The sequence below is a fragment of the Dermacentor silvarum genome, chromosome 3 (assembly GCF_013339745.2).
Source record: "Dermacentor silvarum isolate Dsil-2018 chromosome 3, BIME_Dsil_1.4, whole genome shotgun sequence".
NCBI lineage: Eukaryota > Metazoa > Arthropoda > Arachnida > Ixodida > Ixodidae > Dermacentor > Dermacentor silvarum.
Window position 1 is genome coordinate 149,024,931 of NC_051156.1, and position 25,851 is coordinate 149,050,781.

General features: G+C 47.2%; 1 protein-coding gene across 1 annotated transcript in view; it reads left to right on the forward strand.

Moving 5' to 3' along the window:
- Window positions 1–25,851, forward strand: part of LOC119445901 (optomotor-blind protein-like) — a 139,452-nt gene that overhangs the window by 41,602 nt on the left and 71,999 nt on the right. Inside the window, 1 exon segment of the mRNA XM_037710198.2 lies at window positions 25,510–25,777. Coding sequence (XP_037566126.1) covers window positions 25,510–25,777 — 268 coding nt within the window.

Consider the following 25,851-nt stretch of genomic DNA (forward strand, 5'->3'; position numbering starts at 1 on the left):
TAACATTATTCCAACTGCTCGGGTCGCGTAGTAGCACGTGAACTTGGGCACCGGACAAATAAACTAGCACGTTTATATACTATATACGGTATATAGTCAATGGCATCAAGGCTGCCGCCGAGATATTTGCTATGAGTGGGAATAATAAGGCTGACCGAGGGACTCAATTTTTTGTTAGTTGAGTGACAAGTGAGTGTATTACATGGATGTGCTAATCTATAAGGACAATTCATAGGTTTATATATGATGCAAAACAACAAGGAACGTCTTCATCCTGCCCGCCTCTGTGGCGTTTAGTTGTAAACTTACACGGAAATGCCACACCGAGAAGGCCGAACCTCTACCCTTATCAATCTGATGAGCGTGACGTCACCAAAATACGACTGTGTTGCCGCCAGTTTCGGTGGATGGTCGCCATGAGAGTGACGTGTGCTCGTGAGCTCGTGCGCATTTAGCTGGACAGTTGCGATAAGTTCAAGCGGCACAATTTATTTTCCCTGGTAATGCTGAATAATTATAGAGGCCAGCTAGCACTAGCTTTCCGCGTCAATCGTTCTTGATGGTTAAGAGCGTACAGCGAAGAAGGAACGGAAGTGTCAGTGTGTTCGCCTGCTTGATCTTGTCTTACAACACTGCTGGCGCCTTTCTATAATAAGCGTTTTTATTTATTTTTTCCCCTTTGTTCACAAGCGTGCGGCTTGTCTGTGTTCTTCTATATACTTTGTCTCTCTGAAATATATATGACACCGATGAGGAAGCTATTCAGCTGTTGATCGATGTATAAACCACGGCTGGAACTATAACCGAGATCTTCGAGATGACGTTACTTCTTAAAAGAAATTAAGCCAGTTACGCGCAAGACCGCAGCTTACAGACAACCGGACGTCTTATCGACTTCCTGCCACCCGCATAGCTCCAAAACATACAAACGTATTCGTGTTAACAAATGGTGTCATTGGAATGCGCGGCCCACTGCTTATTATATATACTATAAGCTTACTTCAGAATCGTGAATTCGTTGGAACCGCATGTGTACCTTGCGCATTTCTGTCTATCGTTCATGTTGCCTGCATCTGTAGAGTCGCGTGCTGAGACCACTATATGCCTTCTTCCCGCGCATTCTGCCGCACCGTTTCCCGGACGCGTTTTTTTTATTTATTTGTTTTTCCCAGCACGGGTTTTTCTTTACACGTTCACTGGGCCACCTGCGACGCTCATCCCGTGTGTGGCCGACGACAGTCCTGCGACGACTAACGAAACAACAATCTCGGGAATAGCGTACTCTCACGCAAACTCACGCGCAAGCGCGTTGAAAAAAAAAAAAAAAGTGTACGAAAGCTTCGCCCCGTTGATCTAAGTTGCACGCACAACTATCACGCTTTATCACGCACGCATGCGCGCACACACACCACGCGCTGAAGCGTCGTGTGTAGGCGCATATTACACAACAACCTCACGCGCTCGGCAGGACTGCCGAGGACAATCCCGCGACACCGGGTGGTGGCGCGGTAACGACCGCGCCGCGCGCGGCCGAATAGGGTTGAATCCTGTCAGCCTACAAGCCAATATGTATAGACGATACTACACCCTTTTATGCGCGCTGTCCACGCCACGAACGCTGCGTGATACGCTCGATTCACGCGCTCGCGCGAACAACCGTTCGCGCGTTCGCGCGCCGTCGATGTTGCGGTTCGTGCAGCGGCGTTAAATGAAAAGCCATACACGTCGCAAAGCGTATAGATGCATGCTTGGGCGACAATGGCGAACGTGCGTGTCCGCTTGCCTTCGTATGAGAGAGAGCAACGGGTGAGTCGTCGCGACGTCGGCGGAGATGCCTTCTCTGCGCGTAATCGTCGAGGCTGCTCCGATGGGAAATGCAAAAACAAACACAGAACGAAGTAGAAGGCTTTTTCCGGCGAACTGCTGGAGAGCGTACGTTGCCGCCATGATGCGGTTGTGTCATCGCGGGGCTGTCAGCAAGCAAGCAAGCTCGCGGGAAAGGCGGGCACGGCAGGGCAGGTGAGCGGGATGGACAGCAGCCCGGCCTCTGTCTTTCACGCGCGCGTGCTCGGAAACCATTGTGCGTGGCGCGCCGGCCACGGCTGCGTGTGGTGAAACTGATGGCTCTTGAATGGCGGGGGCGGAGCGGCTTCAATGGGGCCGCGGACAGGCAGCGATTACACGTCCTCGCGCGCGGTTTGCACGGCGCGTTGAAAGGAATAAGGACTGCTTCGACCGGTTGGCTGCAGCGTGGAGCAGCGTATAGAGTATACACTCGATAACGCGCGCGGGGCTCTATAAGGTTGCGGACTTTCAATGTATAGACCACTTTCGCCGCGATTCTCTCGGGTTTCGGGTTACTGCCTTATGCGCGATGTGGTCACCTGGGCATGTTGCGTAACGCAGCAGAAACGCAGAGCTTCCATGAGTCTCGGAAGAAAGCCTACAGCGCGCGCCATTGTGTTTCACAGAAGGTTTGTGGCGTGTGATGCAGGCGTGAGGGTCCGTGTAGCTGTGGGTGGATGGATTTCGTCAGGAATCCGCGCGCACGTGGCTAAAGAAAATGGTGCGAAGGTTGGTTATAGGAGCGCTCGGTAATTGCAATGAAAGAGCGCAAGAAACCGTGTACTACGAATTGAATGGCTGGAAGAACGTTAGTTCTTCAAAGCAATATATGCTATGCTCTGAATATTGTGACGAGCTTTCGTATATGATGGAAGTTAAAGCGGGAACAGCTGTCGAGAGGTGGCGTGAAAGAGGGGGACGACGTTCACAACTGGTTCTCTCGACCATATGTATATATAGAACACCTCAAGCACCTTGAGTCGCTTGCACCGCGCCTTGAAAATAAAAGCCTCTCACACGGAAAGCAGTGCGTGAACAGCATATTGCTGGGGTGATGCGGAAACAGTTTCGTTTACAGAAATCCGACTCGAGCGCTTCGAGTCAAAAGGCAGGGGGGCTGATGCAGCACGACCCGATCGTGCGGGTGTACATGAAATCGTTTGTGTTCGGGCCGTTATCTGAGCTGCAATTTTCTGCGAGTCAAGACAACAGAGCGCTTAGTTCTTGCATGTTTCCTGACCGCGAACCGTCGGCTCCTATAGCGTCCTCGTTTGCATGCATCCTGGCAATCGGGCAGGGCTGAGTCAACCCATACCGTAACGGGGGGGGGGTTCATCCAAGGTCATTCGGCGTTCGCACAGCTCGACCAGCCATGGAGATTTTAGGCATGCTTCGGCCCAACATGTAAACTTCGTATATACCGACGCGACGATTCGACTCGACCAGTCTTTGTCGGCTTCGCATTAGGCGCTTTGGTGATACAGCTAAGCGCTTGCTTCTTTCGCGAAACTAGGGCCGGTGTAGTATAACGATTCCTTTCGCTCAATTCTATTCTATTCTTATCATCCATCGTTCACGGCCGGCCGAGCCCCGGCGAGAACGTGGGCGGAGCGCCGCTCAGACCACTCACGAAGCGCGAAAAGGGATAGCATTGGGATATAAATGGTGCATTATGCCAGCCTAAGCTCACCGGATGTATTTCTTTGATAAGCTCCCTTGATGAGCATAGACTATAAGAACTTGACGTTGCCATCGCTGGACGCTGTCGTATTTCTGCGCTACATTAGCACGTGAGGTTGTGACTTGAATTTCCAGCTGCAGTGGTCGCATTAAGAAAATATAAAGCTTCGCGAATAGGGAGGTGAATAATCGTAAAAATAATAATAAGAATTTTTGTTTATAGATTTCGGTGCACGTTAAGGTAATTCACCTGTTAAATATTATTCGGTAGCCCACTATACTATACATGGCGTTGCTCATGGTATACAGGCCACGGAGGTGAGCCCTCGATCATTGAGACGCACATCCGCGAAGCATGCGGTGAACAAATATAGGTTCAGTAAGGTTGACTGCAGTTGCACATTCTGTCAGAGAAACTGCGTGCACAAAAACAAAAAATTAAATGGCTTAGCTAAGTTCCTCTTGAATTCCATGGTAATAAGGTATTTCTTTTGTTGAGCTATAGCTAGCCTGCTCTACAGTGAGCGGTATACGGTGCGGGACCTTTAGGACAATGTGACCTGTATAACGAAGAATTTTGAAGGTCCCGAGAGCTTCGTTATAGCGAGGTTTTACTCAATAGAGAGAAGTGCACATAATGTCATTTGTTTGCTCATAGCAAATGAACAGAAAGGGAGGAGTGCAGAGCGAACATGGTGATAAGGGCCTGTTACTTTCAGGTATTTCATAATCATTACTTCTGTTTCCAATTATTCAATATTTGAGTGCGCTTAGTGTGTGCATAAACTGAACTACTGAAGTTGGATTGATACTCATATGCGTAACATTGATTGGTATTGTCATAATTAAGGTCATAATATCGTGAAAAGAAATGTGAGAGACTAGAAGAAATGTAGCGCCCGACGTTCGACGAACAAAAGTACAGTTGTATAACCGGGTCCCTCCTTACCTGGCGCACCCTCCATATCTATCCACGTGCACTGCCCGTAACCTATAGTGCGCATGCGCCGTTGACCCAACCCCGTATACTAGATAGCAGTGCTTACGCACACGTGCGCGCGTCGCTTTACCCACGGAGGTTTAACACAATTGGCGCCCCCCCCCCCCCCCCCCCCCCCCCCCCGCTCCCTGAGCGCAGTCGGTTTCCCATTTCCCATACACACACACACACTCGCACGAACACCGCACATGCGCTGCTGTCTCTCAAAGGGCGGGATTTGGAACGGGGAGGCCGCGGTTTGTACGGATGTCGATAACCGCGAGAAGGTTTCGGGTGAGAGGAGGAGAACGGCCGGGTCAGGAGAATAGCGGGTCGGATGATCTCACCGCGGCCTTGGACAAACGGAGCTTGGCGGAGCCGCATATGAAATATGAGCGAGAGAGATTGAAAAAGAGAGAGAGAAAGAAAAGCGAGGTAAGTTGACAATGGGGCGAGCATAGGATTACGCGAGGAAGCGTATGCCAAGCGCGTTTTACACATATAGAATACGACGGCTCAAGTGAACCGTTGTGCGGTTCTTCTGTGTATAGGCCTGAACGCAGTGTATATAAAAGGCCGGTGGTGGGCGAGGTTTGCGAAGCGCATCCCTGCTGTAGCTCGCTTGCCTCCCGCGTCATCAACTCTTCGCATAGGAGGAGGAGGATCTTGGGTGGGGGTGCAGAGGTGGAGGCACCCGGCGTCACCATTCTGCATAGGGATAATGTATAATATATATATATATATATATATATATATATATATATATATATATATAGGAGTGTAGATATGATGGAATGTAAAAATGTGTATGACGGGCGCGAATTGCGAGAACATAGAAGGAGAGAAAATTATAGGGAGTCACTCACCGACGGGCCTTAAGTACCATTCCGCCACCTCACTCCCTCCCCCCTTTCAAAGACTAAATAAATAAATAAATAAATAAATAAATAAATAAATAAATAAATAAATAAATAAATAAATAGTATTCAGACAGAAACAGCTATATACGGCTGTTCCGATGACGAGAACGAAGACGTTGATTGTACTATAGCACGCATGACAACGACGATTGCACGATGGCTAGCACGTTATCCTGTCTTTATTTAAATATATAATAAATTGATCGGCGTATTTCCCCTTAAAACCTACAAAATAAGGTATCGCGCTTACCTTTTGCTTCGATTTTGCTCAAGTTTCGCAACGAGATGTACGGAGTGCCACTGTATATACGAAGCGCGTATCCACGATTCGCGAACATTGTACTTTATAGATGCTCCTCTTCGCACGCGAGCTGTCAGCTGCGTACAGAAAGCTAAAATCCAAGCGGTGGCGGAGGGGCTTGAACGCGTCGCAATGCCCGTAACCCGGGCCTGAAAAAAAAAAAAATGGAAAAAAAGGAGAAAAAAAAAAAGAACGAACGCTGCATGCGTGCACAATGCCAGATGGCTTCCCTGGAAGAGAGGTGTGTGCGTGTGTGTACGCCTCTTCCCTTCAGCTTGTCGTCGTCGTCGGTAGCGGCCCGGCGGCCACGGTGGGCTGAAGCCCCGCCGCCGGCCGTGTCCAGCCTCCCGTAGCGGCGCTATGTTTCCACAAGGTGATGACGACGTTGGCGAGCCCTGCTTCTTCGTCCACTCGGCGTTGCGTGCACGCGCTGCCGGTTTAGTATAAGGGGCGAGGAGGAGGACAAGTGTCAACACGGGGACAGCCAATAGGAAACGCGCTTTTTTCGCGCCTGTTGACTCTCGCGGGGCCGGCAACAGCCGTGCATGTGCGCGCGCAAACGCGGAAGCGCTTCCTGCGTTTCGTCCAGTTCGCCCCCTAAACCATTGTTCTTCGCGTGTATTCTTTTTTTTTGTTTATCTTTCTTTTCTTTTTCCTCTTTCTTTTTGCAACTTCCGGCTTTAACGTTGCTTTTGGTGTTTCCCCAAAAATGTAATAATGATAATCTTGCATGAGTGATATCGAAGCAGCTCTATCAAGCGCTAAGTCTTCTCTCAAAAAGTTATTAGAACAAGAACGCAAGTCACTTGCCTACATTATCACGCATTTCGCGATTCAACCGCGTTCCGTATGCATTAACACAGGTATTCCAAAGTTAACTGCAACAAATATAGAAATAGTCGTCTATTCACGTTACTAGAGGGAACTGTGGCGGGAGCTGCAAAGCAGGGTGACTCAGCCAGCATTGGTTGGTGTACATGGATTTGCCTAAGCTTCCTCGTTATATGGCTTTAAACGGCTTCGTGACCGTATGCAAACTGATAATTTTCCAGAAGGTACGGCGTTATAAATAATGATGTTCACATTACTAAAATTGTGCAATGGCAGGATTCGAACAGAAGACATCTAGCATATATAGGCGTCTTATATTGAAACCCTTACGCCGCAGACAAGCGGAACCACTGCAATCAGCGGCGACATGCGTGTTAGCAGAGTCTTATCGCGTTCTTCATTAAAAATAAAGGAAGTGTAGATCGCTTTGTCTGTGTTTTCTTTCCCTCCGTCTATGTTATTTCGTGCTGCCTGTGAGTCAATGATGAATTACCAACTCGCCCAGCGAACCACCCTTGTGTAATATATACATCGTATCTTAAAAAATAATAAATAACCTGCTCGTAAAAGCATACTCGTGACATACGAGCTTGTGAAAGCAAAATTATGTACATAAGCACATAAAGTGCGCCCATAATCCGTGCATACGTTCAACTTTCATAGGTGCGCTCACGGGAGTGCACCAGCAACAAAACACATTAAAAAGTGTAACTACAGCAAAAAAAAGAAAGAAAGAAAGAAACTATACGAGCTCTCGCGACATATACACTATTTTATATTGTTAAAGCATCCTGCACTCTGTCTCTCTCTCTCTCTCTCGTTGAATAGAATAATGCGCGGTACCGAGGCATTATTAAAAAAATGAAAAGAAAGCAGCACACCGTGGCTTCGTATTTTACGTTATTAATAATGATAACGTGTCGTGTTCTTCTTCAGTTGCTCCCCGGGGAGGAGTGAGTCCCAACCTCGACGGAAGCGCCACCCCTCGGCCCCGCTTGCGTGCGAGGGTCGCTAGCCGCGGAAGGCGTACGTTATTTGATTTGGTCCCATTGTAGCGCGAAACGCGAGATCCGGCTCCCCTGCTTGGCAGCAGCTTATATCCCCGTCTTCTCCGCGAGTTGCGCACACAAAGGCGCGGTTTTCGGTTCCCCTCCGCTGCCTGGATTTCCCCCCGTGTTGAGTCGTCTTCCCCGCCCAGCAGCAGCTGAGCGTCTTCTTTCAGGCGCTCTCGTTAGATGCGTCGGACGAACGACAGAGGGCGCTCCGCAGAAGCTAGACAGCGTACGCGAGGACCGATCGCACGTTACGCGATGACGGAAATACTCTATGCTATATTTAACGATACTGGCGTGTTAAAATGCCAGACGCAGTAGAAAAATAGAAATGAAGGAAAGCTGGGCGGCACCTGCCACTACTCCGTTTCGCAGAGAGTGCTCTTACCGTCTCCATAATAGGGAGCCTACATGCAAGCGCTGTTTTGTAGTCTCCCTAGTCCTATAGTTCCACTGACTTTAGTCCATCCATCATCAAAATAAGTGGGCGGCTAAACTGCTCAAGTGTTTGTGCCTGAAAAGTGTGGATACAAAATGGAGGAAGAGGTCAAGAAAGTGGACAACCAAGTACAGGGTAGTTGAAAGTGTACATAGACAACCAGGAGTCATCGGATCAACTTCAGTAGATTGAGGCCACGCTCCGCTGTGCTGAGTACGATGAACGCCACCTACGTTGGTAGTGCTTCTTGATGCCAGCGTCCCTTCGAATGCTGGCATCGAGGCGTCGTATTGCTGAGACCACCGGAGCGTTCACTGTCGGTCACTTCTCTTTCTGCTCGTCGGAAAGTACACGGAGGAGTGTTAGATATATAAAGCTCTCTGCAAACAATGGGTTAAACGCTCGGCGATCTATCGCGGACCGAATCGGATGCAATTATGTTCGTGTATGTTCGTGTGAAACAAAACGTCAAAACAAAACAAAAAAGAAAGCTCACGAAGATTTAAAAGAATGGGAAGAAATAAATTACAAGGGGAAATCTGTACGGTAACACAAAGGGCAATGCTCTACTATTTGAGGCTCGACTATAATACCATCCCGGAGAAAATATTCGCTCATGTGAGCAGGAAAAATCCGGAGGTCAGCCTCACCCAAGGACAATACACCTTCCAGACTTCGTAACAAGATGAGGCATGTGTATGCTTCAGACAATAATCCGGAGAGACTCGAGCACATCCTAATGGAATGCGAAGGGATTCACCCAGATGAGAGCCGTAGGTAACGTACACCTTCCAGAAGCGCTTAGATTTAAAGTTGATGGAAGTATCAACCGCTCAGCAGTCGATATAAGCAAGAGACCTTTAGAGTAATTGAGGGGAAAAAAAAGCAGGGAATAAATTTATACGACCCGATCCGTTACAGGCATAGGTAGCTGTACAAGGTAGATAGAGAAATTTTGAGGAAGAGAAGAAATATTAAGGAGATGTATAGGAAAATGCTAGCATGAAAATCATGTGTAGCATACCTGATCAACTCAAGCAGGCTAGGTGACCATTTGTCCAGGGGACACGGAAATATCCCCTTATCACGTCGCAGCTATAGTACGGCAGCTAGGTGCCATGTTCCCGACTGGGCTGTATATAGGGCGCACTCTCGATAGGAGCGCGAGGCCTTATGCCCCTGCACAGGCACCTACACAGCCCAGTAGCTCGTTGCTTTGGCGTTGACAGCGTGGGAGGGCAGATGTCCTAACTGGTCCGAAACGTGTGCACCGAGATTCTCAAGCTGCCGTGTATGCAGTGGTAGATAGATAGATAAACTTTAATGCAAAGATAGTTTTGTCTTGCCCCAATGGGGCATCGCTAATGGTCAGGGCCCCTAGTCCAGGGCTCCACTGGCTCTTTTCATCTTCGCTGCTCTCTGGATCAGCTTGAGCTGGTCGTCGAGGGCCGAGCTGGACATCAGTGCCTCCCATTGCTCCCTCGTGGTGTTCGTGTCTTGGTGTTTTATGTTGTGTAGCGTGCACTCCCACGTAATGTGGTATAGGGTTGGTGTGGCCCCACACTACGGGCATTCGTCCCTGTAGGCTGTGGGGTGCATGCGATGTAATATGTGTAGGTTCGTGTAAGTGCCTGTCTGTAGCCTACGCCTGCACTTATGCACCTATGGAGCCTATGCAGTGGCGCTGCACCTTACGTGAGTGACTTCATTTAAACACTCCCTTCCCTACCCGCCAAGGGGTCCCCAATTCCTTAAATCCCCTCTTCCCCTTTGATATATAAAATCCAGGCCATGTCGCTTGGCTCGAGAAAGAAACAACATCAGCCTCCCGCGCCAATCGGTCGAGCGTGCTCGTTGACCCTGCAGTAAAGCCCCTGCAGGCGCGTCTCGCGCCCTCTCTACGTCGTCGGCGAAATCATTCATGAAGGACGCTGGTACGCACCGCCAGGGGACGGATGAGCGCTTTTCCCCGCACGGCTGTCGGTTTCCCGGCCGCGGCATGGGCGGCAGGACGTCGGAGATGAAATGCGCGCGCGGTCGATACGCGAAAGCGAAGCGTATGTAGCGGTAAATGAGAAAACAAAATCGGCTGATGATACGTGCGTGTGAGGGAATGGGTGATTAACGAAGCTCTCTTTGACGTTTGCAGTAGTGTCCTCATTTCACTTTCCTTCTATGATGTAGATCAACGCGCCTTGCTCAATGCAGGCTCCGCGGTCTCAATTTGTTCTCTTAACTTCTTTCTCCACACTCGGCTTCATTTGATGCCGACTTTGAAAGTGAGAGCTTTCGTTTGGCTCTTCACCCCACTATGTGGTTTGTCAGTTCCTAGCCGTTTATCCATGGGCCAAATTGAGACCACCAGATGTCACTAGAAATAAATTGAATATAGGGAGCCTACGAATATATATAGGGTCCCTAATTAAATACATAAATACAAGTGTCCGACGGCCGGTTTTTTTTAAGCCTGGCTCCCCATGCCTAGAAGCTCAATACTCTGAAGCTATTTGACCACGGACGTACGCCTAAAAAGGCGGAATAAACTCGTGCAATAAGCCAGTGCTTGAGGCACCTGGCGCGCTATACACGTCGTATGTAGCAACAGCTGGCGGTGAAGTCTTCGATGTTGTTTCCGTTCGACGTTGTATGCCGCCAACCACCAGATTCTTGTCGCATCCTTCATTCTGGGGATGTGTCTTGCTTGAAGCTCATCGTCACCGTCGTCATGTGCACGTTTTTTGTGCCGTAGGCGCTTTTTTCACGACTCGACCAGTAACTGCACACACAATTTCTTCAGAAACTATTTCTGTGCGATACGCACATCATCAACCTCGATCACCCGTTACAATATATTGCTTGTTGTGGCCCCCGAAATACGTGAACAGACACCACCGTTCTCAGAGTCTGTGGGGAGTGCAAGACCTCTCACGAATCCCCAAGCACGATAGCGCATATAGTGGCTAGCACCTCCGGCTCCGAAGTGCATATTGCTGCAGTCACGTACGAGCGTGCATGCTAATTCCAGTGGCGATATAGTAAAGAAAGCTTTGTCTTCAGCAAGCTTGATTGGGATGTATACCCTCCGCGCGTTTTTCTCACAGCCGTAACACCTGATGTGTTTAGATGTTGTCAACCGTTGAACATCGTGTGCCCTTAAGCTATTAGGTCTGTGTGCATTGGGATAGCCATATATATATATATATATATATATATATATATATATATATATATATATATATATATACGGCGATAAGAACCAAATACAGGAAATCAAGGCATGAATTGCAAACTTCAAGAAAATGCGTGCGTGAACGTGTTCTTGTCCTGTTTCAATTGCAGTGTTTCATGCCTTGATTTCCTGTATTTGGTTCTTATTGCCGTTGTTGATGTGTCCTCTGATGTTCTTTTTTCTTTGTGCCCACTCCTGCTTGGAGTCAAGCGACTCTGCAGTATTTCTAAATAAAGATTTTAAAAAAATTTTATGTAGCTGGTTTTCTGGCGCGGCTTGTCTGCAGCGCAAGCGATGTATACATATAGTGGCCGTAGTAGAGGAGGTCTTAATTTTTTTTCGCCCTAGTGGCGTTGGCGAAGCTGAAAAGTGGCTGCTAGGATAACTTCGTTGAAGACAAAGGACGTCGTCAGCGTAACGGAATGGACGGACGGACAAAGCAAACCGTGTCGAACACGATCCTGTCGCAGTAAAAGCAAGTGCATTGCCCGTGTGTCAAGCAATCAGCTTGCTAGAGTGGTTATTTGGAAACATGTGGGCATCCGTGCGACTGCGTATTAAACGCTCGTGTACACATCCGATACCCGCGGACTCTTTCAATGACATTTTGCCGTGGACCTTGCGCTTTCTCTCACATCAGGTTAATGTCCCTGCCATGCACCTTCCTCTCCCTGTGTCTCTTGATGACGTCACTTAAGAGTATGCGCGGAAACGTTCGCTATCTCCACATGAATACTCTATGCGTTGATTACATGTCATCTGTAATAAACCGCCAATCTGCAACTGATATAGAAACGTATCTGTTCAATCGCAACATTCCTGCGGGGGCATGCCGCAGTGGCTGCTGTATATATAGTACACGTCGTTCGCAGCCAGCTCGTAGAGGGCGGTGGTAGCTCCGCGAGCTCTAAACATAACAACGCGCCAGACACCCTGTACACATGCATGCTCCCGGGAGCGAGAACGTCTTAGCGAGCCAAGATTGTGGCCACATCGCAAACACACACAGCCTGCGATGTCGCCGTAAATTTTCATCACGATTCCTTTAATCCCCGCGACGTAAGCCGCGCGCAAGATACGTTCGCGGCTTTTACGCCCTCGTTGCCACTTTTACGCGCCGCCCTGCGTACATAGCGTGACAGGTGTTTGTACACTTTACGGCGACACCTCAGCGGGGGGCGCCACCTCTGCGGAGAGACAACATAATCCGCGACCACATAGTCTACTCGATGCGCCGATAAGGGAGGGGTCCAACGCACGTGGACACATGCGTGCGTTTTGTATATCCGCGCGCAGTCGTTCGTTGGCCGCGTATATTCAGGTCGTTCCAAGCCGACCGAGCGGCCGCGGTCCGCGTATCGTCTGGCCTCGCGGCGCCGTCTCCTTATAGAACGCCGGGCTAGCACGCCACATTGCGCATGCGCACACCAAGTGGTCGGCGAATGTTCGATGGACTGGAGAGACGCACGAAGCCCCACTCCGAGTGGCATGTCAGGCGGTGTGTGTAGAGAGATATACACTGGATTCCTTATTTCGATCGGCCGGACGTGCTTCCATCCGGGAAGAACCAATCTGATTTACGAGCGACGCAAACATGGGTGTCTCGCGGTGGGAGACCGTAAATGTCACTCGTCTCTGTGTCGCGCGTCTAAAAAAAAAAAAAAAAAAAAAAATATGGTGCGTAGATTTTGTTTCAGCTGTCTAAATATCGTTTCTTATTTGAATTTTGCATCGAAATTGAAAGGAAGAGAAAACAAAGAAAAGCAATGATAAATAGACAAAGAATTGATGGACACGAAGTAAGAGACAGGTCGTTTGGAGAGAGGAGTGTTGCGGTCTGCTGGGATTATGACAGAAACGCAACCTGTGTCGTCTGCAGGGAAGCATGAAAGTCGCTATTCCGGTAGCTACTACTGCCATATATATATAGACTACTATATAGGCCATAAAGGGGGCAAGAAACTGGTAGGGAAATGGGCGTAACACGAATATTTGAGTAATTAAGTTCTTAACTAATTACCTTATCGACACACACTGTAGCGGGTCATTTCGCGAGGCGTGTCCACTTAAAACGAATTCTGATCATGGTGTATGTATCGAGATAATAATTCCCTCGGTGTTTAAGTTATTTTTTCCCTTTAAGGAGAAAAGAGTTTTCTTAAGACAGCATACGTTAAACAACATTGCATTTTTAACGTAAGTTCGATGGCGCCGGAATCGAAACCGCAGTGTCATCCTCAGAATTCGTTCTAAGCGCCTTGCAAACTCACGAGCCTCAATTCGTAAATCGCAATATGCGCCGCGAAGTAATGCGTTAAAAATGTTATTAGCGTATTTTTTTATTAGTCAATTATGCATTTCGATTTATTGTGCAAGTAATGTCTGTCTCTTCCATACTTGTACACGTTGCAGAAAAATACTGACCGAATAGAATTACTTCATCCAAAAAGCGTAATTGAAAGTAATTGAGCAAGTACTAAAATGTAATCGCTTACCATTACGTCCCTTTCCTCTGAACCTTTATTAACGTTGCACAAATACAGTAAATGTAACAAGCTAACCTGGCTCTTTCAGTGCGTCCTCTGCAGCTATTCACGCGTTGTTTATCTTCGTTAACAATTACTTTTCAAAATTTTCGTTGGTCATCAACCGTAGTTTTCTTGTGATGACACACCATGCAGGGGGCAGCGACTCTTCAAACTTGTTCGATGTTCGCTTTGAGGGGCGATGTTATAAGCTCGCGCAGAATGTTGGGCTTATACCCGGAGTCTGGGTCCTATATGAAGTGCAGCGTTTTATTGAAATCGTCCGTAGGTGATTTCCTGGCGTGAACGTCTGGAATGGTCATCGCTGTCGAGCTATAGAAATGCCAGTTCAAATCGCGTAGGCTGTTGTGAATCGCGTGGAACGTTGTGAGCGCTACCACCGCAGCCGTAGAAACTCCCAGCTGACCTCCAACGTGTAGCCGGTAACACGCGACGTGAGAAACAATAATTACGGATTACTACTACTACTAAAAAAAAAAAAAACTAAAAAAACAAACGCGCAAAGAAAATGTTATCTAGTCGTATGAGGTGCACGCAAGGTAACTTGTATGTTACAATCATTGATAATTACGTTTCAAAGCAAAAATCAGCGACGCCGGCTACGTTGCTGATTGATACCGAGCATATTTTATTTATTTTTATTTAGAAAATACTGCAGGCCTTATAGGGGTCCTTGCAGGAGTGGCAGAAGTACAGGAACAAAAAAAAAACAACAACAACAAGGAAATGCAAGATTACATGAGTAGCAAAACAAAAATAACAAGAATGAATTACAATGGAATGAATGCAGGAAAATAAAAAATAACAATTTCAGAAACACTGCACCAAAACAAATTAAACAAGAAGCAAACAACATTTTTCAGCTGTCGCATGTTCAGCTGTCAACACATTCAATGCTTTCAGTGTTCATAAGAAGCGATATGGCCAAGTTATTCCATTCGGTTATAGTGCGAGGAAACAGGGAATTTTTAAACGTGTTGTTCCTGGCAAAATACGGAGTTAATGACTTGGCATGCCGGTGCCTTGTTAATCGCCCTGCTAGCGGTTGTATGTATTGTTGCGGATTGAGAGATAGCTGATCATTCTGAAGCAGATAGAGGAGCTTAATCGTTTGAATTTTCCTTCGCAACTTTAGCGTTTGTATATTATTGATTTTCATTAAGTTTGAGGGAGAGTCAGTTGGATGGTATTTAGAAATTTTAAAGCGTACAGCTTCTCGCTGAATTTTTTTTCAAATGCGATCGATGTTGCGTTTCGTGTACGGGTCCCAAACAATTGCCGCGTATTCTAGTGTAGGCCTTATAATACAGTTTTAAGCCAACAGCTTGGTTTCCGGAGGTGCCATTTTTAATTTATGTCTGAGCAGACCAAGATAGGTGTACCACGCTTTTCGGCCTTTTGGCTAATGTAGTTTTTTTTTTTTTACCACAGTATATACCATACTGTGGTTACGGCAAGTAAACCTCCAGAAAGTAATTATAATTTCATGCATTTCAATTTACTGTGCATGCACGTCCGCCTCTTCGAGCAATCCTCTTCACTCTTCAAGAATTAGAACAGTGGTATTTGCAACAGGAAATGTTTAAAAATATGTTCATCATAACTAAAACGTAAAAAAAAATGAAACAGCTGACCGTATTTTCGCCCGGGTTTGTTAACAATACTGCTGTGCATTTTTTTTTCTTCATTCGTGCGCTTCTCCTCACGGGCACTACGCGTCCTTGATTATAGGGGGAGGGGGGAGTAGGTGGTCGCACTGCGAGGCGACCTCGGATAAAACGACCGCCGTGCACGAGATTTATGGCACGGCTAAGTGCACGCAGTCTGCAATACAAGTGCCACGTATACAGCTGACGCACGCGCAGTCATATATAACTGCGGAAACAACCGCATGTGCCTAAACAATAAGAAGTGGCGCCACGTATACGTGCAACACGCGACATCGACCTCGAGCTGCGGATTTGTTTTCCAAAAGTCCATAGTCACGAAGGCGCACTCCCTTCTGCAGAGCTTACCCAGTTCTGGCCGCGTGCGTCCCTCCTTCTATAAGCCACCGATGATGTAGATACGTGCTGTACGTGCAATGCAAAATCTGCGTATATATGCAATACCACACTGAAACGGGGGCTGAAGCCGGCCCAAGCACTCCTCACGGCTTAAATTGAAAAAAGGGAGAGAGAAAAGTCACAAACAGAAGTTCCGAGTCAATAAATGCGCTGAGCAGTTCCCCTGCAATGTATACACCCCTTCACACGAGGGTAGCCAACCAGACGCATTTCTGGTTAACATCCCTGCCTTCTCTTTCTCTCCTCCTCCTCCTCCTTCACATGATGTAGCACTGCTTGAGCCATACCTCCCAGTGAACTATAGTTTACATAAGCAATGATCAAGATTTGTCTTCAGTGAAACGCCACTGTACACTGCGAATTCATCGTAAGCTCTATTTTCGTTTTCGAGGCGTCGAGCGCAATGTTACGCATATCCCTGATATTATACTAAACCGTGAGACTACACTGAGGAACCGTGATGTTATCATAAAACGTGATGTTATGAGGAACCATGATAAACCGTGATGTTACAGGGTTATCTCGATACCAGCTCATAACATGCTTATCGCAGCTAAAGGAACTGTAGCAATTTGACGCCACTGAACAGCGCAGTGGAGAGCTTTCGTGGAACTCGGGTATAGAGCAGTGCAGTAGAGATAAATGAACTAAATAGCAACTTTCCTCGGATTCGTCATTTTGTTGTACCACGCTATCAGTGTATATAGCGTACCTACGTATATGTATGCAACGGTGTCGACCAGCTGCACTGTCTACTTCAGAAGTTCATTCGCCGTGCTTTCTTCGGCTGTAACCGCTAACAGCGAACTTTGCAGTTTTAACCCGCTCGCATTTTAAAAAGCTACACTTTCGCCCCGTTCTCCAGTAACTGGTTAAACAGCGCAGTCTTGACTTTTGGGTTTGGGCTCCATACATACCCAGGAATTCTGAACATTGCCCCTTCAGCCATCTGTAAGCTTCACCGCACTGCACCTGAGTAAAACTCAATTAGCATCCTTTTCAGAAAATCAATTTCTAAAGATCGGCTCAGTCTCAAGAATTTTCATTTGCCAACCTTGAGAGGGTAGTATACGCCCTTGTAATATCATACGTACTTAAAGCACTTAGTCGTAACTTTCCGGCTAAATTATGGCAGTGTTTTGGTCCTGGCCAAAGTGCAACGCTGTAGAGAAGCCAAACCGGGCTAAGTCCTGATTAACCTCCCCGCCTTTCACTTATCCTTCCACCCTCCCCTCTCGTTGTGGCAAAGCTATAGAGCGTTTTTTTCATGGGCGCCGCCATTGCGTAGTCAGTGGCGCCATCTATGGGCAGTTGGCAATCTGGCTTGGGCGAACGCCCGTGTTGTATGTTGTGGTATAAGCTCGGCGCAAGTTCATGGTGAATTTTTTCGCACTCGCGTGGTCTATTTAGCATGAAATGGCGTCTTCTACCTGGGGAATGGTCCTGTGAGGCGTAGTGAAGGAATTTAAGCCTGAAGTAATTAAGCGTCTGGAGTAACTGCTAGTGATAGGGCGGACGTAGCACCCAGCGAGAGGTGTGTGCGTTTGTTTGAGCTTACAACCAGCTTCGGATACCAGTTAGGTATTTCTGAAAATTCGTTTCACGAATGTTACCTTACTGCAGAATTCTCAGCACTGTAATTCTAAGCTCTGGTTTAGCTGCGACGAGTAGTTACGAAACATTTGACGATCCTAACAGCGTTAGTACCGTTCTGCTGGGAGAATAAGTCGTGCTGTTTACTTTGACAAGCGTTCAAGTTGTTATGTGTAGATACAGTTGGCGACTGCCTTGTTTGCTTGGCAAGGTTTCCACCTACAAATAAAATAGTTTGGTTAATAATAACCGCATACCGTACAGTGTAAATCACACTTTTCGAGCGGTCGAACGACCAGCTGCAGACTGTGCGAGCGCCCGAGGCAGTACTAAATGCTGTGTTATAGACCTATTTGTTCTATATAGCGTATAGTCCAAGTAGTCCAAGCATGCGGCACGACCATGTGGAGTCTTATTGCGTCGTTATCACGTGTTCCGTTTTATTTTGCCGCAAAAGGAGGCCATATGAACTCTTTTTTTTTTCTTTCTCCATAAGTTCAGTCATTTACGACGCATTCACTCAGGTTACGTAAATTGTGTCCTTACAAATAGGTGTTGGATTCTCTTTATGCGATCCCCTTTGTATATTGTGCCTTACAGTGCAAAAAGCCAATGCTGATCTAAGCAGGAAGCAATTGTGTGTATCATATTGGCTTGCCAACCGCAGTGCTCGCTGTGTTGAGCAAAGCCTTCGGCCTCTTGCAGGAGGCTAACGTAAACATAGTGATTTGAAGTCTACTAGACTTAAAATGTGCAAGAACGATGCCGGTGGCCGATGGAAGTGTTTTACAACTGTTCGTCGAGTGAAAAACGATACATCGAACATAGTTCACAACACATACACGCACCGAGGCTGATGATGCGCGTCGCATTTTTGCACATCCAAGAGAAATTTCCATATACTGTAGTTACTGCTGCACCTAAAGGCTACACAGTGGTTGTTCGACGACCTCGTAAGAACTGACATCCCGTAAATTGCACCCAGAACTATCTAAAGCACATCCGAATCGTTCCGCAGCGCGCGACCGGCAACCTCGCCCGATGAAAATGTCTATAGGCGACTTCGGCTTCAACGGAACGCGATGGTTGAGAGCGCCATCTCTCGGAAGCGGCACAAACAACGCGGTCGTTTCGCGAACGAGCAGTCGGCATTCGACTCACGCACGCCGCACACTTTCGTGCACCCGGCACATACGTGCGCACGCACTGTGGACGTGCTCGTCAGTCTGTTTGTCTTGGGAACTCCGCAGCTAGAGAGCCCATACATAACGCTTGCGCGCGGCGAAACCCAAGCGCCCAATCGCGGTGTCGTTTCTTTCTCGCCGCGGTAATCCGCTGAACGGATGACCGTACATATATCTCTTCTCTCTCTCCGCCTGGTCTTCCTGCAGCCCGCTGGCGAGTCCGGCTGCGCGGATCTCCGCACTTGTTTGCACAACCGCATGCGGAGTGAATGCCGTGCGATTTTGGGTGCAATCAAATCTTCCGCTATGTCGCCTTGGGCGTGCAGGGTGTTGCGAATTATATCAGGCAGCTTTATAGAAACACGGTACCCAAAGATAGCAGGAAAATTTCGGCCAGGTGTGCCGAAAAACAAAAACAGAAAAATAAGCAAAAAACTGCAAAAAGAACCCGGTCAAGTGATTTTGTACGTTCTGCGAATGCGCCTTGCCACTGACGCCATTTTTGCGTGCGCTAAGTCGCTGGGGTATACGCTTCTTAAATATATTTCTAATAGTTTAGAAGGCTCTATAAATATATATGAGACCCTTAATTTAGTGGACCCAACAACGTCAGCCGATAGCCTTCCGTGTCACCTACCGTGCGTGGTATCGGCTTTGCGCTGCTAAGATCGACGTCACGGGATCAAATCCCGGCCGTGGCTGCCGCATTTCGATGGGGGTGAAATGCAAAAAACGCCCATGTACAGTGCATTAGGTGCACTTAAAGAACCCCTGCATGGTGGTCTCAATTAATCCTGAGCTCCCAACTGCGGGATGCCTCATGATGAGATCATGGTTTTGGCACGTAAAACTACAAACTTTGGTTGTTTATTTTTTTTCTTTATTACGCAAGGCGCCGTGTGGTATAGGCCGAAACAAGTCGGCGTTTTGCTTGAGGTACTTGTTGTTTGCACTGTTTCGCACAGCCTCTTGTCTGAAGACTCCGTGTGTCATGTTTGCCTTCGAGATCTGTAACCATGCAGAACTTGCTTGCAACTTTTATATACCAAGTGTCTGCGTTGGTTCGTATAATCTTTTCTGAAGGCTCTTATGTGTCACATCAAGCAAAAAAAAAACCAAAAAAAACATTGTTTATGTCGGTAGAAGACAAAGTTGTGCACCTAGAAATATCACAGGAGGCATCCGTCATTTGACGGGTTCGTGCTAGATGGCGCCCGAATGTCAGCTGCAGTAAAGCCCCTGGAGAAAATAAAATGGGGGGGGGGGGGGGCTTTAAGCTGCAGCAAACACCTGCAGACTCGACTATAAGGCGCTTGGTATGTGTGCTTTGCTAGCGCAAGTTCGTCTCTATACTATCCGCGGTAGCATATACAGCCTTGCGCCACTGAGGTCTAGGTCGCGGTCTCGATCCCGGCCGCGGCTACCGCATTTCGATGAGGGCGCGAAATGCAGACACGTTCATGTGCTTAGGTTTACGTGCACGTTAAAGAACCCCAGGTGGTCAAAATCAATCCGCAGTCTCCCTTTACGGTGTGCATCGTAATGAGATCGTGGTTATGGCACGTAAGACACCATATTTTTTTCTACACGTCAGCGGTGCACCTCAAGCGGCGATTGATAAGCAATAGGACCGTGTATACCACCGTGATAAGTGGCACCGTGTATACAAGATAGAACTGAACTTGCTGTACGTCGCTGCTCCCCGTAGACGCAGTTAAATGCGAACTATACCCTTGGTTCTGTTTCTTTTCTTTCTTGTTTTGAAGGACAGTTTCTACAGCGAGAGGACACATTACAAAGTAGGAAGACATTAGGCGCGGCATGTGTGTCTCGTCACACTACGTATATCGTATTTTCACGCTTTATAGAAGTCTTTCGAAATGCCGTGAAAAAGTAGACTAAGACGCAACAACCCTTCATTCGGTGCAATTCGCTAAAACATTTTTAACTTACATATGCATCCGCGCGAGTCTTCGCTTAGACGGTGGGGTGCAGAAATCGACTCCTCTTTGGTGATAACGTTTCTACCGATGCGCTTTATACTCCAGCAGATAACTGTAGTGCATGCAGCCTCGTTCCATTACAAGCCTCGTTGCATTATTTAAATATTTAATTATTCAAACTATGTTTACGTACTTACAATGTGGTTTCTTGTGGTTTCTAACGGGTTAGTTTAACCATACTATGGCCAAACGGCATTCCACATCAACGGAAAAAAAAAATTCTTCCTTCTTTCAGTCGCGCTGTTAAATTTGAGCATAGTTCTAAAAATGAACCAACTAAAGCCGTCACCGAAATGTTACTAATACGAACCTTGCTTCGTGTAGTTATAATACTTTGCTATCGCTATCAATGCTTCGCCTCTCGGGCGAAACTGAAAATCTTTACTATCCTTTTATCGGCATTTTTCACCGTCTTTTTTTTTTCATTTGTTTTTGTTCTCCAGAAATATACCTGATATTCAGAGGGCGGGTTTTAACAGGGGGTTTGCCATACAACATTTTCGTACATCCAAGCGCTCTGCCCTGTATACTGGACTTGAAGGCATTTTTCACCGTCTTTTTTTTTTTTCATTTGTTTTTGTTCTTCTCCAGAAATATGCCTGATTTTCAGAGTTGTTTTTTTTTCATTTGTTTTGGTTCTTCTCCAGAAATATGCCTGATTTTCAGAGGGCGGGTTCTAACAGGGGGTTTGCCATGAAACATTTTCGTACATACTCAGCATGCACCAAGCGCTATGCCCTATGTACTGGACTTGAAGGCAGCTTTGCGGAGAAGGCTTCAGATAGAACTGCGATGCCAGCGCTAATGTGCTCACGCGCGCACTTCCACTCCGCGCGGCAGCGCCGCTCAACCGCTCCGGCTCCGCGGAGCGCTTCCATTCGCCGCAAAGCGCGCGGCGCGCGCCGCCGCAGGAGGTCCCGGCGACGCAAGAGGGAACGCCGCTAGCTCACTCGCGCTGCTCCCGCCGCCGCCGCCGCCGCCGCATGTGTGTCGCTTTCGCTCGACTTGAGCTAATGTGGCCTGAAAGCGCGCCGCGCCGGCGCAGTTCTCTCTTTGTTATTATTCCGGAGCTGTCTCATAAAGCGGCCCGCGAATTCCCCCTTTTTCTTTTTTTCCCACCATTTACCTCGATCTTTGCTGCCTTTTTCATTTCCTCCTCCTCTTCGCGAAGGTGCGGGCCACGTCGGAGGTATATACACGCACGACACGCACACGCGGACACGCGCTGGAGAAAGGCGGCCTCTTCCGTTCTCGGGTCAAATATCTATCGACGTAAAACCCAAGGAATGGCGGAGATTGCGTATAGCCTCGCGAGCATTCGTTATTTGTCCGGCCTTTCTTCTTTCTTCTTCTTCGCTATACATCTGCTTTCGCTTCAGCGCTGCAAGAAACGGAACAGCGAAGAAAGAAGAGCGCCGTGATTGAGCGAAGCTGGGCAGAGAGCCATCGCTCGGCCGCTAACCACGCGTGTATACAGATATGCCCACCAGACACGCTCGGATACGCCGGGCCGGAGGATTATGTGTTTGCGGCGTGCGTTGCGGGAGTGGACATAGAAGGAGGAGAAGAGCCAGTTTGGACGATCAAGCTGCGATCACGGCGCGAGAGAGACCGATTTACTTGGTTCTCGGTGCAACTGCGCGTCTCTGATATATCCGCCTCTTCTTTCTTCTTTCTTTCTTTCTTTCTTTCTTTCTTTCTTTCTTTCTTTCTTTCCTTCTTTCTTTCCTTCTTTCTTTCTTTCTTTCTTTCTTTTTTGCGTTCTTTCTGACGGAACCACTGTGCACCGTGTTTTCAAATGCGAAGGAGTGCGCGAATCGTGGAAGTTCTTGCTTGTTGCCCCTTGCGGCGTATTGAGAGATGGCGCGTAATTGGCCGAACGCGTGTGGGGCTCATATGTGAGCTTTTGCAATCGCCTTTTCAGAACAGTCGAGTAGATACTTAGAAACGAGTAAAATAGGCCAGGACGACGCGGCTGAACATTTCGCTTATCGAGGTGAGCGGCGCACGAATAAGATGAGTCACTGTAGCAGATGTAAGCGGTGGAACCACCTATACTTGATCTTCTCGTGACCACTGCAACCCGCTATGTTGTTCCGTTAGTTACCCCGTCGAAACGGCGGTTGAAGAAGTTTTAAAATAACTGAGCGAGGAAGGCAACAAGTCTGGAGAACACGTTAAAGCGTTTTTTATGTGAAAGGAAAACCAAAATGGGGAGATAGACAGATTTGAAATAGTAGTTGTTGGATGCGTTTTGGAAAATGTCGATAGTTTGCCAAGGCAGTGTTTTGATGGCTGAGGCGAGGATACAATACGTTTTAGCGAAAAAGAAATAACAGTGCAACTGGCTTCCATCAATTCGGAGTAATGTCTAGCTGAGACCAAGGAGATGCGAATCCTCTTCAGACACGGGCAGTTGAGTCGATTTATTTTACTTTGTTATTGTGTATGCTAGCCATTCGTTCTCCGTATTTTACTTCCTGTGTATTCAATAAAAATACATAGGGCAGGTAGTCCATTTCGACCTCTTCAGGTGCCTTACTGGAAGATGCAGGCATTCACATTAATAAGACCCCGGATCTATGATTTAAACCACGTCCACCACATTCCAGAGTGTTGTTCAGGCGCTCACTCGACAAACGTCCTGCCTCTCCGAGGACTGAAGTGCTACTAACGGGAGTGCAGATCAGTCTGGACCACGTTATTCCGCTTTGACACTCCTAAAGCTCACGCATTAAAATATAAATTAAGGTGTTCATTTAGGTAAACAACATATGTCCTAACAGTTCCTTTTGGTCCAGTGCTGTCTCGATACTCCTTTGTGTATGGGGCCACAACATTGGGACCTCATTAACTCTTTTTTTTTAGCAATCTAAAGGTAGGGAAATTAACCAGACGCTCGTTCAGTTCGCTTCTTTGCGCAGGGAGAGAAGGGATAGAGGGACGAAAAGAAGGAAAGAAGCGGAGAGAAAAAAGAGAGGGGTGACGAAAAGGGGAGAACAGAGAGATAAAGGACGTAGAAAATGCCAGATAGGTTAGCAAGAGGTATTTCTAGTTGGCTACCCTGCCCGACAGCCTAATCAAAATGTCGGATTACTTTTCGGAGTCCTTACTTTCCTTTCCTTCGAGTACCTTGCCCTGCGGCATGGATGGGCGTTTAAATAAAAGCATCGTGACCATTATCATGTCGAAATTGCTGCATTGGCTTAGCAAGCTTATTGCCTATGAGACAATTCCTATCCCTGTCGGTCTCAGACTGCCAGCTCTTCAGCAGCTGAACGGCAGATGCAGCAAGTTAGAGGCAGCGTCGATTCTGATACCGTTAGTCGAGGTGGCGGGTACCAGATGACGTTGCAGTACGCGAACGTGTAAACGGCCTTTACAAAGGTACCCGCGCATGGAAGTATACCTGTCTGTGCACATCCCGTAAGTCTTTATTCGCTTCAATACATCGTGCATGCAACTCGGCTTACTACATACCTGCGAGGCAGTTGTAGTGGATAGAAAATTACGTTCGTTCGTCTTTTTCTGTACCTTTCTTTCTTTTTTTTAAATGTAGGGGGGAGGGAGGGGGGGTTGCCTTACGTACCAGCCATGTTGTGTTTAGCACGCCGGCTATTGTGAGATCACCGAAGCTAAACAGCATCGTGCTTCGTCGGATCATCAGATGGAGATGCGTGGAGTTCTGACTGCCCCAGAGTACTATATATAGTACTATATTAGTACTATATAGAGTACTATTATAGTACTATATATATAGTACTATATATAGAGTACTATATATCAAGATATCTAGCGGTATCTGTGGTGAGGAATGATTCTCTTCCGTAACGACCACTACATTTTCGTTGATGCAGATAAAACAAAACTGCTTAGGAAAAAAAAAGTGTGGAGTGTACGCGAACCCCATGCTGCTGATCTTCATCCTGTATTCATATTGGATAAGAACACATACTCGATCGTATTGTGTGGTACATTGCGCAATTAGGATACAAAACCACCTTACGGTGTACATGACCCTCTTCGTATATATGTGGCTTGAAATCGAAGAAAGAACGCAATTTACTTTACGAGAGGTGTTTGTGTAGCTCTCATGGAGTGCGTAGAGAATTATCTCTCTCTATTTTCTGAAAATCAAGCCTGTTTTCGTATTCAAGGAACTGCCACGTGTACTAATGGCTTATGCAGGAGTGAATGGTCTTAGTCACACTTATATAATTGAAAGCAAATGGCTCACCGCATTCATTCATTCATTCATTCATTCATTCATTCATTCATTCATTCATTCATTCATTCATTCATTCATCATTCAATCAATCAATCAATCAATCAATCAATCAGTTAACCACCCGACCAACCAAACAATTATATAGTGTTATTCAGTCGCATGTCATATAATGTTTATAACGTGTTATATATTAGGGGTTTCAAACTCTGTCGATCAATCGGTGAAGTATAGTCAATCAATGAGCAATAATTTAAGGTCGAAAGACGACCTAACCGGTAACTGATATATAGATGCAATCGCCGGAATAAATCCCCTGTCATTTGATTGAAAACACTGTGCCATGTTGTTATTTGTTATTCTGTCCTTACTCTGTTTTTCAATATTGTCATCAGTCAGCACCTATATACTAGCATAAAGAACGGAGGTATTCGGTAGCATGCGTCGATAAAGGCCGGCCGTTGCACGAGTTAGCGATTACTATACGGCCCTGTTGCACGAGTTAGCGACGTCCTTGCAAGTCGTGTGAATCACAACGTTGATCGTCTCGTGTACAGTTTCGTATATAAGAATGACTGTGTCACGCTTTGACCTCGTCCGCTCTTTTTGCGCGCAGGAGGATGTTCCCCGCCTACAAGGTGCGAGTGTCCGGCTTAGACAAGAAGGCCAAGTACATCATGCTGATGGACATCGTGGCCGCCGACGACTGCCGGTACAAGTTCCAAAACCGGAGATGGGTCGTGGCCGGCAAGGCTGACCCCGAGATGCCCAAACGGATGTACATCCACCCGGACTCTCCAGCGACGGGCGAACAGTGGATGCAGAAAGTGGTCTCCTTCCACAAGCTCAAGCTCACCAACAACATCTCCGACAAGCATGGATTTGTGAGTATATTGCCGCATGCATGTCATTTTTACTTTTGGCTGGTGATCGTTGGTAGCGAGATAGCGAGATGGTT